Source organism: Dryobates pubescens, chromosome 8 (genome assembly GCF_014839835.1).
Source record: "Dryobates pubescens isolate bDryPub1 chromosome 8, bDryPub1.pri, whole genome shotgun sequence".
Classification (NCBI taxonomy): domain Eukaryota; kingdom Metazoa; phylum Chordata; class Aves; order Piciformes; family Picidae; genus Dryobates; species Dryobates pubescens.
In genome coordinates, this window is record NC_071619.1 from 41,787,936 (window position 1) to 41,802,409 (window position 14,474).

Consider the following 14,474-nt stretch of genomic DNA (forward strand, 5'->3'; position numbering starts at 1 on the left):
TTAGTTTTGGGGCCCTCACTACAAGAAAGACATTGACTTGGTGCCATGGGTTAGTTGATTCGATGGTGTTGAGTGATAGGTTGGACTTGATGATCTTTGAAGGTGTTTTCCAACCTGGTTAATTCTATTCTATTCTATGCTATGCTATGCTATGCTATGCCATGCCATGCTATGCTATGCTATTCTATTCTATCCTGTGCTATGCTATGCCATGCCATGCTATGCTATGCTATTCTATTCTATTCTGTGCTATGCTATGCTATGCTATGCTATGCCATGCTATGCTATGCTATTCTATTCTATTCTGTGCTATGCTATGATATGCCATGCTATGCTATGCTATTCTATTCTATTCTATTCTATGTTATGCTATGCTATTCTACTCTACTCCTATTCTATTATATTCTACTCTATTCTATTCTATGCTATGCTATTCTACTCTATTCTATTCTATGCTATGCTATGCTATTCTACTCTACTCCTATTCTATTATATTCTACTCTATTCTATTCTATGCTATGCTATTCTACTCTACTCCTATTCTATTATATTCTACTCTATTCTATTCTATGCTATGCTATTCTACTCTATTCTATGCTATGCTATTCTATTCTATTCTATGCTATGCTATTCTATTCTACTCCTATTCTACTCCTATTCTATTCTATTCTATTCTATTCTATTCTATTCTATTCTATTCTATTCTATTCTATTCTATTCTATTCTATTCTACTCTACTCTACTCTACTCTATTCTATTCTATTCTATGCTATCCCATCCCATCCTATCCTATCCCATCCTATCCTGTGAGATGCTGGAGTATGTCCAGAGAAGGGCAAGGAAGCTGGTGAAGCTTCTGGAGAACAAGTCTTGTGAAGAGGGCTGAAGGAACTGGGGTTGTTTAGTCTGGAGAAAAGGAGGCTGAGGAGAGACCTCACTCTCTATAACTCCCTGAAAAGAGGTTGAAGCCAGGTGAGTGGAGCCAGGTCTCCCTAGTTACAAGAGATAGGACAAGAAAAAATGGCCTGAAGTTGTTCCAGGGGAGGTTTAGATTGGCTGTTAGGAAAAATGTCTCCAGTGAAATTGTTCTAGAACTCTGACACAGGCTGCCCGAGGAAGGGGTGGAATCACCATCCCTGGTGGGGAGTCAGAAAGTGTGGAGACATGGCACTTTGGGACAAGGTTTAGTGGGCAGGTTGGTGTTGGCTAGATGCTTGGACTTGATGGCCTTAGGGGCCTTTCTATGATTTTCTTCTATTTAAAGACAGATGGTGCTGTGTATTTGACAGCATGATACATCACAAATGGAAACAGCTTAGGTGTATTACTCATGGTTTGTCCGTTGCCTGCAAGAGTTTACATTAAAGCAATTCAGCTAATTACCTAGCTCAGCCCAAGAGCATTAGCCTAAAACCAGCTGCACAGGCAGACATAAAGATTTAGGAATATTCACCTAGTGTTTACAGCCATTTAGTGAAAGTAGTTTAAAAGTGGGTTTATAGCTTTTCCTACGTGTGGAAATGGCACCGTTTCAATGGGCGTGTAAATCGGAGCCAAATAAACTACGCCCTCAGCAGGCTTCTCCAAAGGGTGTTTTAAAACTGGTTTGAGTCAGTTCAAGCCTTTATTGCTGCAAGTGAAAGACCACCTGAAGAAACTCAAATATGCACAGAGCCACAAAGGCATTTGCTCTGGTTAATTTAAAGGCTGGCCCACAGCACAAACAACTGGGAAAGAGAGGACATCAATCTCTCCCTTTCAGCAGCCTTGGTTGCTCCCCTATTTATTCTGTAGTAACAGTGGAAAAGAACTGCAAAGAGGTGGGAATAACCCCAAAAGATGCTAAGGAGGTGTAACAAGGCAGGCTAATCACCTTTCTTTAGTGAAAGAGTGCTCAGGCATTGGAAGGGGTGGGATCAGCATCCCTGTAGGTGTTACAAGAACATGCAGACGTGGCACTTTAGGATATGGTTTAATCACAGAATCACCAAGGTTGGAAGAGACCTCAAGACCATCAATTCCAACCTGTCACCACAGACCTCATGACTAAACCATGGCACCAAGTGCCACATCCAGTCCCCTCTTGAGCACCTCCAGGGATGGGGACTCCACCACCTCCCTGGGCAGCACATTCCAATGGCTAACAACTCTCTCTGGGAAAAACTTTCTCCTCACCTCGAGCTTAAACTTCCCCTGGCACAGCTTGAGACTGTGTCCTCTTGTTCTGGTGCTGGTTGCTTGAGAGAAGAGACCAACTCCCTCCTGGCTACAACCACCCTTCAGGTAGGTCTCCCCTGAGCCTCCTCTTCTCCAGGGCATGGTGGTGTTGGGTTGACAGTCTGATGGCAGCAAATTATCTCAAGCAGTCTTTCCCAACCAAAAAGGTTCTAGGATTCTCTGAAAGCACTGCAGAACAGACCTGCACTCTGAACATTCATCACAGCAGCACTCAGTGATGGTAATTCCAGTATCTGCTACATTCCTTATTGCAACACTCAGCTTATGCACAGTAAATTCACCTATGAGCTTACTTTACAGTAACTTCTTAATGTGCTCACACGCCACTAAGGTGTAATGAACACAGAAGGCTAACACAGAATAGATCTCTCTGCCTATCCTCTTCTTTATGAACACCATAGATTGTCTATAACCTGCACAATTTCTCTATGTAACCACACAACTAACTTTATAGGTAGCCTTACTGCAGAAACTGAGATGTGGAGTCAGAGTGATTTAAGCTCCTCTCCAGTGACATTACTTGAGGTGATGGAACCAGATCACAGAATCACAGCATGGTAGGGGGTGGAAGGGACCTCTGAAGATCAGCTAGTCCAATCCCACAGCTAGAGGAGGGTCACCTAGAATAAACCATGCAGGAATCATGCCCACGTGGGTTTGGAATGCCTCCAGAGATGGAGACTCTACAGCCTCCCTGGGCAGCTTTTTCTAGTGCTTTGCTACCCTCAGAGGGAAGAACCTTTTCTGCCACTGCCCCTTGTCCTGTCACTGGGCACCACTGACATGAGTCTGGCTCCCAATGGATAGAATAGTATTAACCAGGTTGGAAATCAAGTTGAGATCATCAAGTCCAACCTATCACCCAACACCATCTAATCAACTAAACCATGGCACCAAGCACCCCATCAAGTCTCTTCTTAAACACCTCTAGGGATGGTGACTCCACCACCTCCCTGGGCAGCACATTCTGGGAAGAACTTTCTCCTCACCTCCAGCCTAAACCTCTTGAGACTCTGCACAGCTTGAGACTCTGTCCTCTTGTTCTGGTGCTGCAGAGGGACCTCGACCGACTGCAGAGGGACCTCGATCGACGGGACAGATGGGCAGAGTCCAATGGGATGGCATTTAACAAGTCCAAGTGTCAGGTGCTGCACTTTGTCCACAGCAGCCCCATGCAGAGCTACAGGCTGGGGTCAGAGTGGCTGAGAGCTGCCAAACAGAGAGGGACCTGGGGGTGCTGATTGACACCCGCCTAAACATGAGCCAGCAGTGTGCCCAGGTGGCCAAGAGGGCCAATGGCATCCTGGCCTGTATTAGAAATAGTGTGGCCAGCAGGAGCAGGGAGGTCATTCTGGCCCTGGACTCAGCATTGGTTAGGCCACACCTTGAGTACTGTGTCCAGTTCTGGGCCCCTCAGTTTAGGAAGGACATCGAGACACTTGAACGTGTCCAGAGAAGGGCAACAAGGCTGGGGAGAGGCCTTAAGCACAGCCCTGTGAGGAGAGGCTGAGGGAGCTGGGATTGTTTAGCCTGGAGAAGAGAAGGATCAGAGGTGACCTCATTGCCCTCTACAACTACCTGAAAGGTGGTTGTAGACAGGAAGGGGTTGGTCTCTTCTCCCAGGCAACCAGCCCCAGAACAAGGGGACACAGTCTCAAGCTGTGCCAGGGGAGGTTTAGACTCGAGGTGAGGAAAAGGTTCTTCACTGAGCGAGTCGTTCGTCATTGGGATGTGCTGCCCAGGGAGGTGGTGGAGTCACCGTCCCTGGAGGTGTTCAAGGGGAGATTGGACGTGGCACTTGGTGCCATGGTCTAGTTGTGAGGTCTGTTGGGACAGGTTGGACTTGATGATCCTTGGGGTCTCTTCCAACCTTGATTATACTGTGATACTGTGATACTGTGCTTGCCTGGGAGAAGAGACCAACCCTTGCCAGGCTACAAGCTCCCTTCAGATAGTTGTAGACAGCAAGAAGGTCTCCCCTGAGCCTCCTCTTCTCCAGGCTAAGCAACCCCAGCTCCCTCAGCCTCTCCTGACAGGGCTGTGCTCCAAACTCCTCCCCAGCCTCGTTGCCCTTCTCTGGACACATTCAAGTGCCTCAATGTCCTTCTTAAACTGAGGGCCCCACAACTGGACACAGGACTGAAGGTGTGGCCTAACCAGTGCTGGGCACAGGGCACGACTTCCCTGCTGCTGATGAAATGAAATACAACAATTTGCTTTTGGTATTGAAAAGCAGAAAGGGAGAACATGCAATTTACAGAAATGGGCAATCATGAGTGGCATGTCCTGACTTGGCAGTACCCTGCAGATTGACATTTGCCTTCTTATTGCTGTTCTAGTTTGCATTCTCCCCTAACCTGCTTGCAAACACATATTGCAATTAAAGGTTCTCAACATGTTTTCATTATATAAAAGAAATAAACATTTTTCCCTCAGTACAAATTAAGTTTTATAGTTCTGAAATCTCTTACTTTCAAGCCAAATTCCAGTTATGCTACCTGCTTAACAGAAGCTATCTGCCTCTCCAGAAAGCACTGCCACTGGTTTTGAAAAGAATCTAAAAAGTCAAAGCAAATTTGATGCTTAAATCAATCACTCCCTCTGTGAAGTGAAACAGCTAACAAAGTGAACTGCAGGTTAATGTCAGCAGCTAGAACATGTTGCTTGCCAACTGTTTTCCTCAGTCTTGAAGGAACTGAAACTTTAAGGACAAAATAACTTCACAGAATCCCAACATTGGTGATTCTGTGATTCTGTGTGTTGGAGCCCTTACCATTGAAGGCTGAGGCAGAAGTGTCACTGACTAGCTCAGCCTTCTCCATATCCTGGGTGACCAGGTGCCATGTTTCCTTCCAGAGAGGGCCCACATTTTCCCTGTTCTTCCTTTTGTCACTGATGTACTCATCAAACCTCTTCTTGTTACCCTTGATGTCCCCAGCCAGATCTAATTCTATCAGGGCCTTAGCTTTCCTCACCTGATCTCTGGCTTCTTGGAAAATGTCTTTGTATTCCTCCCAGCTTACCTGTCCTTGTTTCCCTGCAGGCTTTCTTTTTGCAGGTAATAGGTTGCAGGAGCTCCTATTCAGCCGTGCAGGCCTCCTGGCATCCTTGCCAACCTTCCACTTTGTTGGTATGCATTACTTCTGGGCTTGGAGGAGGTGATCCTTGAATACTAACCAGCTTTCTTGAGCCCCTCTCCCCTTCAGGGCTTTATCCCACAGTACCCTACAAAGCAGGTCCTTGAGGAGTTCAGAGTGTGCTCTCCTGAAGTCCAGGCTAGTGAACTTGCTATGCACACTCTTTCACAGTATCACAGTATCACAGTATAACCAAGGTTGGAAGAGACCCCAAGGATCATCAAGTCCAACCTGTCCCAACAGACCTCACAACTAGACCATGGCACCAAGTGCCACATCCAATCTCCCCTTGAACACCTCCAGGGACGGTGACTCCACCACCTCCCTGGGCAGCACATCCCAATGACGAACGACTCGCTCAGTGAAGAACTTTCTCCTCACCTTGAGTCTAAACCTCCCCTGGCACAGCTTGAGACTGTGTCCTCTTGTTCTGGTGCTGGTTGCCTGGGAGAAGAGACCAACCCCTTCCTGTCTACAACCACCTTTCAGGTAGTTGTAGAGGGCAATGAGGTCACCCCTGATCCTTCTCTTCTCCAGGCTAAACAATCCCAGCTCCCTCAGCCTCTCCTCATAGGGCTTGTGCTCAAAGCCTCTCACCAGCCTTGTTGCCCTTCTCTGGACACTTCTTTGCTGTCCTAAGGATCATGAATTCAACCATTTCATGGTCACTAGAGCCAAGATTGCCTCTGAGCTTCACACTGCCAACCAGCCCTTCATCGCTGGTGAGAACAAGGTCCAGCACAGCACCTTTCCTTGTTGGCTCCTCTACCACTTGGAGAAGGAAATTGTTGTTTGGACTGCTGATGCCTAGCTGTATTGTCCCTCCAACAGATACTGGGGTAGTTGAAGACCCCCATGAGGTTGAGGCCTTGTGAATGTGAAGCCATTCCTATTTGTCAATAGAGGGCCTCACCCACTTGGTCTTCCTGATCAGGAATCAGGGATCAGGGATCCTGATCCCTGCTACGCTATCACTTGCCTCTGCCTCACCTTTAACCCTGATCCACTTCCATGGACTCCCATGCTGTGTGCATTAGTACAGAGGCATTTATGTTGAGCCTCCCTTGAACCTGACTTACTGGTTTGAATTCCATTTTCATACACTTAAGGTGATCCTGCTACTATTTACAGAAAACCTAACTAAAACTGAGCCAAAGAAGTCTTGAGGAGGAAAAAAAAACAAATAAAAAGAAGGGAAAAAAAGAGAAGCAAGAAAGCAAGCCCATAAAGGTCAGAGTCAGGAGTTACATCTATCTAGACAAATAAAGAGATCTGAAATTGTTCTCAGAAACCACCTAGAGAAAGTACTTTGTACAAGGTAAGGTGTGTCAAACCAAAGGTCAAAGCAAAGACAAAAAGCTTTCCCAGAAGCTGAAAGAAGGAAACTTACACTTTGGTCCTTCTCCTATTGTCTCAGCCCTTCCAGCACTGAAGTATGAAACAAGCCTACCACAATGCTTTTTGAAGTTACCATCTGTGGAGGAGGCAAAACCCCTGCCTTAAAACCAACACTGTGACTCAAATCTGTATCAAGGACTCTGGCATAAGTCCTCCATTGAACTGAGATGTATTGTGTGATGGCACAGCCCTTATTTAACTGACTCTTGTGATGGAGGACACAACCTCATCAGAAGAACCCAAAGAACATTTCCTTCCTAAGCCTCAGCTGTTCCAGCTCCTGTGCCCACTGTTCCAGTGCATGTGTACCTTTACTGTAACTTAACATTCTCCAATCAATTAAATTAATTATTAGTTGTAGAGACCTTATTGCTCTCTACAGCTACCTGAAAGGAAGGTTATAGCCAGGTTGCTCTCTTCTTCCTAGTAAGAAGTGATAGGATGAGAAGAAATGGCCTGAAGCTGTGACAGGTGAGGCTTACAGGAGATACTAGGAAAGATTGCTGTCCTGAAAGAGCAGTCAGGCATGGGAACAGGCTGCCCAGGGAAGTGGAGTCACCATCCCTAGAGGTGTTCAAATACATGTGTGGATGTGGCGCTTTGGAACATGGTTTAGTGGGCATGGTGGTGTTGGACTGGATGATCTTGAAGGACATGACATTCTCAGTGCTGATATTCTGCATTGTCATGTGAAATTCTGTTTAATGTTGAATCACGGAATCATAAAATCAATAAGGTTGGAAAAAGACCTCAAAGATCATCAAGTCCAACCTGCCACCCAAAACCTCATGACTAACTAAACCATGGCACCAAGTGGCACATCCAATCCCCTCTAGAACAGCTCCAGGGATGGTGACTCCACCACCTCCCTGGGCAGCACATTCCAATGGCCGACAACTCTTTCTGGAATGAACTTTCTCCTCACCTCCAGCCTGAAATTCCCCTGGCACAGCTTGAGACTGTGTCCTCTTGTTCTGGTGCTGGTTACCTGGGAGAAGAGACCAACCCCCTCCTGGCTACAACCTCCTTTCAGGTAGCTGATTCACGGTGTGGATTGCAACATGAGGATACATGGAGTTAAGATCAACCAAGGGAAGGTAATAATTGACTAAGATCAAGACCTCAGCACTGCAGCACCCCCGAACGTTATGCACACAGGGGCTCGCCAGCCTCCCTCTTGTGCCTTTCAGTGAAGCCACAAAGTCTGTCACACATCAGGATTCATTAACTGATTCCTTTAGTCTTTTCCAATGTTAATAATAACATCAGTTTAGGAAAGATGCTGAGCTGCTGGAAGGTGTCCAGAGAAGGGCAACAAAGCTGGGGAGGGGTCTGGAGCACAGCCCTGTGAGGAGAGGCTGAGGGAGCTGGGGTTGCTTAGCCTGGAGAAGAGGAGGCTCAGGGGAGACCTTCTTGCTGTCTACAACTCCCTGAAGGGAGGTTGCAGCCAGGTGGGGGTTGGTCTCTTTTCCCAGGCAAGCAGCACCAGAACAAGAGGACACAGTCTCAGGATGTGCCAGGTGAGGTTCAGGCTGGACCGGAGGAGAAAGTTAGAAAGTCTTCCCAGAAAGAGCAATTGGCCATTGGAATGTGCTGCCCAGGGAGGTGGTGGAGTCACTGTCCCTGGAGGTGTTCAAAAAAGGATTGGATGTGGCACTTAGTTCCATGGTTTAGTTAGTCAGGAGGGGTTGGGTGACAGGTTGGACTTGATGATCTCTGAGGTCTTCTCCAACCTTATTGATTATGTGATTCAACAATTTTTCAAATACTTAGAATCACAGAATCATTGAGGTTGGAAAAGCCCTCAGAGATGATCAAAGCCAACCATCTGCCACTCTGCCCACTAAACCATGTCCCAGAGTGCCATGTCTACAAGGTTTTGAACACCTCCAGGAACTGCAACTCCATCACTTCCCTGGGCAGCCTGTTCCAATGCCTGACCATTTCTTTCTTTCTTAGCCTGGAGAAGAGGAGGCTCAGGGGAGACTTTCTTGCTGTCTACAACTCCCTGAAGGGAGGTTGTAGCCAGGTGGGGGTTGGTCTCTTCTGCCAGGCAAGCAGCACCAGAAGAAGAGGACACAGTCCTCCACAGTGCCAGGGGAGGTTCAGGCTGGATGTTAGGAAAAAATTCTTCCCAGCAAGAGAGATTGGCCATTGGAATGTGCTGGCCAGATAGGTGGAGTCACCATCAAAGGAGGAGTTTAGGAAGAGCCTGGATGAGGCACTTGGTGCCATGGTTTAGTTGATCAGATGGTGTTGGGTGATAGGTTGGACTCGATGATTTTGAAGGTCTTTTCCAACCTGGTCTATTCTATTCTATTCTATTCTATTCTATTCTATTCTATTCTATTCTATTCTATTCTATTCTATTCTATTCTGTTCTGTTCTAATCCTTTGATTCTTATTCTTGAAGTATTTTAATTCTGAAGTCTTAAATTTCTGCCAATAGATTCCCTGAAGAGTGACTTATTATGGGTACATCCATTCCATCCTACTTTGCAGAAGGAAAAACATAATCATGAATTGCTATTGTGTCACCACAAAACTTCCCATGTCAGGTTTACAACTGCTTATTACAGTATCACAGTATCACTAAGGTTGGAAGAGACCTCAAAGATCATCGAGTCTAACTTGTCACCACAGACCTCATGACTAGACCATGGCACCAAGTGCCACATCCAGTCCCCTCTTGAACACCTCCAGGGATGGGGACTCCACCACCTCCCTGGGCAGCACATTCCAATGATGAACGACTCTCAGTGAAGAACTTTCTCCTCACCTCCAGCCTAAACTTCCCCTGTCACAGCTTGAGACTGTGTCCTCTTGTTCTGGTGCTGGCTGCCTGGGAGAAGAGAACAACCCCTTCCTGGCTACAACCTCCCTTCAGGTAGTTGTAGACAGCAGTAAGGTCTCCCCTGAGCCTCCTCTTCTCCAGGCTAAGCAACCCCAGCTCCCTCAGCCTCTCCTCACAGGGCTGTGCTCCAGACCCCTCCCCAGCTTTGTTGCCCTTCTCTGGACACATTCAAGAGTCTCAATGTCCTTCTTAAACTGAGGAGCCCACAACTGTACACAGAACTCAAGGCGTGGCCTAACCAGTGCTGAGTACAGGGGCACTGGCAAACCTTAGAAGCACCACCAGAACACCTGGATCTGCATGTGGAAGCTTATTTGCTACAAAAATCCCTGGAAACAAGAGGTTTGTGACTGAAGAGCAGGAGAGAAAAACTAAAGGCTTTACAAAGTTACAGATGTTTTCATCCCAGTGACTCAGGTCTCGCCCTGCAATCCCAAACTTTAGCCTCAAATGCATTATCTTTCAAAATTCATTTAAAGAGGAGGTTTGGCTTCCTTCAACCTTCTGCCAAGTTAAATTTCTCACTCAGTGTTTCTTCCTAGTCACCAGGATTATTTTCTTCCCAAGAGCTTTTAATTCTGAGCATTATTATTGTAACTGACAACAGGCCCCTAAAGAATCCTGGGGATTATTCCACATCTGACAAAAGTGGCAGGAGCAATTGGCCAGGAATAGAAAAAAGCAATTAAAAATTGAGTTCAGAACAAGATAAAACTATCTCTTGAATGAAGAATAGGGGAATACTGGTATTTGTTCACTTTGTTTTTACTGAGCACATTGTTAAACCTAAATTTGTCTACAGAATTTAACCCGTCAGTGCCACGTGTCTCTCTCAAAAGTGACAGCATGAGATTGAACACATCTAAAGTGCTGGGTTCTGCACTTTGGCCACAACAACCCCAGGCAGAGCTACAGGCTGGGGTCAGAGTGGCTGAAGAGCAGCCAGGCAGAGAGGTACCTGGGGGTACTGGTTGATAGTAGCCTGAACATGAGCCTGCAGTGTGCCCAGGTGGCCAAGAAGGCCAAGGGCATCCTGGCCTGGATAAGGAATAGTGTGGCCAGCAGGAGCAGGGAAGTCATTGTGCCCTGTGCTCAGCACTGGTTAGGCCACAGCTTGAGTCCTGTGTCCAGTTCTGGGCTCCTCAGTTTAGGAAAGATGTTGAGATGCTGGAAGGTGTCCAGAGAAGGGCAACAAAGCTGGGGAGGGGTCTGGAGCACAGCCCTGTGAGGAGAGGCTGAGGGAGCCTGGAGAAGAGGAGGCTCAGGGGAGACCTTCTTGCTGTCTACAACTCCCTGAAGGGAGGTTGTAGCCAGGTGGGGGTTGGTCTCTTCCCCCAGGCAATCAGCACCAGAACAAGAGGACATAGTCTCAAGCTGTGCCAGGGGAGGTTTAGGCTGGATGTCAGGAAGAATTTCTTCCCAGACAGAGAGACTGGCCATTGGAATGTGCTGCCCAGGGAGGTGGTGGAGTCGCCATCACTGGAGGTGTTTAGGAAGAGCCTGGATGAGGCACTTGGTGCCATGGCTTAGTTGATTAGATGATGTTGGGTGATAGGGTGGACTTGATGATCTCAAAGGTCTTTTCCAACCTGGTCAATTCTGTGTTCTTACATTGCCTACTCAAAGATATTAGTTGCTTTGGAGAGAACTTTGATATCAATGATGTGAGCAGACAACTCTGCTCACAGTCATGGCTATGACAGCTGCATTTGTTTCCCCCACAGACCAGACTCAAAAGCCAGAAGCAAATTCTCAGTTTGCAAGCCAGAACACATTCTGGTGGATATGAGGCCATGAAGATGTGACTGGACTCTTTTCAGCTGTGCTCAGTGACAGGACAAGGGGCAACTGGTACAAACTAGAACACAGGAGCTTTCACCAAAACATAAGGAAACAATTCTTTTATGTGAGGGTACCAAAGCACTGAACCAGGCTGCCCAGAGATATTGTAGAGTTTCCTTCTCTGGAGACTTTCTACACCCTCCTGGACACATTTCAGTGCAACCTGATCTAAAGGAGACTGCTCTAGCAGAGGGGGTTGGACTAGATGATCTCCAGAGGAGCCTTACACCCCCTACCATTCTGGGATTCTATGGATATTTACATCCAACTCTTGAAATCCCCATAACCTGTCAATGGACTCAAACAGGACTAGAAATAGAACATATTGCTTGGTTTTCCTTAATAAGCCTGCATTCATGAAAGAACAGAAGCCTTAAAGATGAAGATTCTCTTTTATCACATTCACTATGAAAGCACTAAACCTCTCAACCTTGGATGGAAGAACCACTTCATGAAAAGGAATCATGTTCAGGTCTCTGTGTTCTCTCTCCAGTTACACTGGGAGCAAGAAACCCAGTATTTTCCTGCTACCTGCAGGATCTACACTGAGGCTCATCATGCCATTAGACAGGAGAATGATGATTGTAAAATGTCAGTCCCTAACACCAGGGGAAGGAACTTAAATTTAACCACCACAAGTATGCTTCACTTCTGTATTGCTCTAGAGCAATGCACTTACCAGCTATGTGCAGAACAAAGTTAAAATCATTAAACTCTTTTCAGCCTCATACTTTAAGAATGATGGCTTTATTGACTGACAGGATGGGATGGGATGGGATGGGATGGGATGGGATGGAATGGAATGGAATGGAATGGAATGGAATGGAATGAACCAGGTTGGAAAAGACCTTCGAGATCATCAAGTCCAACCTATCACCCAACACCATCTGATCAACTAAACCATGGCACCAAGTGCCTCATCCAGGCTCTTCCTAAACACCTCCAGTGGGCAGCAATCTGTCTGGGAAGAAATTCTTCCTAACCTCCAGCCTAAACCTCCCCTGGCACAGCTTGAGACTGTGTCCTCTTGTTCTGGTGCTGGTTGCCTGGGAGAAGAGACCAACCCCCACCTGGCTACAACCTCCCTTCAGGTAGTTGTAGACAGCAATAAGGTCTCCCCTGAGCCTCCTCTTCTCCAAGCTGAACAACCCCAGCTCCCTCAGCCTCTCCTCACAGGGCTGTGCTCCAGACCCCTCCCCACCCTTGTTGCCCTTCTCTGGACATGTTCCAGCTGCACCTCCCCTGGTGCAGCTTGAGACTGTGTCTTCTTGTTCTGTTACTGGTTGCCTGGGACAAGAGGACTGTGTCCTCTTGTAAGGAAGTAAGGATGGGATTCAGATCTGGTAGGAAGCTGCATCAGAAGTCTGCTCTGCCTCACTTCAGAGTGCAACAGGCAACAACTGGCTTCAGGAGATCTCACATCTAAGCAGCCCTTCCATGCTGCACGTTTCCAAGCAATGCTGTTCACATCCTGCAGAGTAATTTTTCCCATCTGCAGCTCAGCACTAAAGTAAGAAGCAGAACTCCAATTGGGAAGACACTGGGCCCCATGCTCTTTAACATCTTTACTGATGATCTGGATGAGGGCATTGAGTCCATCATCAGTAAATTTGCTGACGACACCAAGCTGGGGGCAGGAGTTGATCTGCTGGAGGGTAGAGAGGCACTGCAGAGGGACCTCGACAGGCTGGGCAGATGGGCAGAGTCCAAGGGCATGAGACTGAACACATCCAAGTGCCAGGTTCTGCACATTTGCCACAGCAACCCCATGCAGAGCTACAGGCTGGGGTCAGAGTGGCTGAGAGCAGCCAGGCAGAGAGGGACCTGGGGGTGCTGGTTGACGGTAGACTGAACATGAGCCTGCAGTGTGCCCAGGCAGCTAAGAGGGCCAGTGGCATCCTGGCCTGCATCAGGAACAGTGTGGCCAGCAGGAGCAGGGAGGTCATTCTGCCCCTGTACACTGCACTGGTTAGGCCACACCTTGAGTGCTGTGTCCAGTTCTGGGCCCCTCAGTTTAGGAAGGAGGTTGACTTGCTGGAACGAGTCCAGAGAAGAGCAACAAAGTTGGTGAGGGGCTTGGAACACAAGTCCTACGAGGAGAGGCTGAGGGAGCTGGGGTTGCTTAGCCTGGAGAAGAGGAGACTCAGGGGAGACCTTATTCCACAACTACCTGAAGGGAGGTTGTAGACAGACGGATGTTGGTCTCTTTTCCCAGGCGGCCAGTACCAGAACAAGAGGACACAGTCTCAAGCTGCGCCAGGGGAGGTTCAGGCTAGATGTTAGGAAAAAGTTCTATACAGAGAGAGTGATTGCCCATTGGAATGGGCTGCCTGGGGAGGTGGTGGAGTCGCCATCACTGGAGGTTTTCAGGAGGAGACTTGATGGGGTGCTTGGTGCCATGGGTTAATTGTTTGGGTGGTGTTGGATTGGTTGATGGGTTGGACACGATGATCTTGAAGGTCTCTTCCAAGCTGGTCTATTCTATGTATGTATGTATGTATATGTACTTCAGAATAAGCTTTCAATGACTTTCTCTGTATGTACTTACGCTGCCCCCAGCGGCCTGTCCTTGGGTTCAAGTAATTCGGGTACAGCCCGTTGGGACGGTCCATCTTCTGAAGCAGCTTCCGAATGTGCATCACCTAAATCAAATCAAAAAGGAAGATCACCACTGACAAATATTCAGCTGCTCTCTGCACACAGTTAATGTAATCACTGTTCTTTCCCCACACCACCCCCTTTTATTTTGTAAGTAGGTTTTTTCATTCTGAAGGCAGAAGCTTTCTTGAGGGCTCCTTGCAAATTAGGATACTTGTGTGTTTAAAGGGCCTGTGGTGGGTTAAGGCCCATCCTGAAAACAGGGGGGAGGGTTTGTGAGTGCTTTGCCCTCCACGCAGGGCATTTTCCCCCTGGGAAACTGAGTCTGTTCTACTCCCCCTTCCCTGCCCAGATAGGGTATAAAAGGGAGGGCATTGGAGTCATTAGCTCTCCTTTTTGGCTCCTGC

The 14,474-nt window shown here is 47.4% G+C and overlaps 1 protein-coding gene across 1 annotated transcript in view; it reads right to left on the reverse strand.

Moving 5' to 3' along the window:
- Positions 1–14,474, reverse strand: part of MAN1A2 (mannosidase alpha class 1A member 2) — a 198,738-nt gene that overhangs the window by 56,664 nt on the left and 127,600 nt on the right. Inside the window, exon 8 of the mRNA XM_054163250.1 lies at positions 14,018–14,111. Coding sequence (XP_054019225.1) covers positions 14,018–14,111 — 94 coding nt within the window. The remainder of the gene's footprint in view (positions 1–14,017; positions 14,112–14,474) is intronic.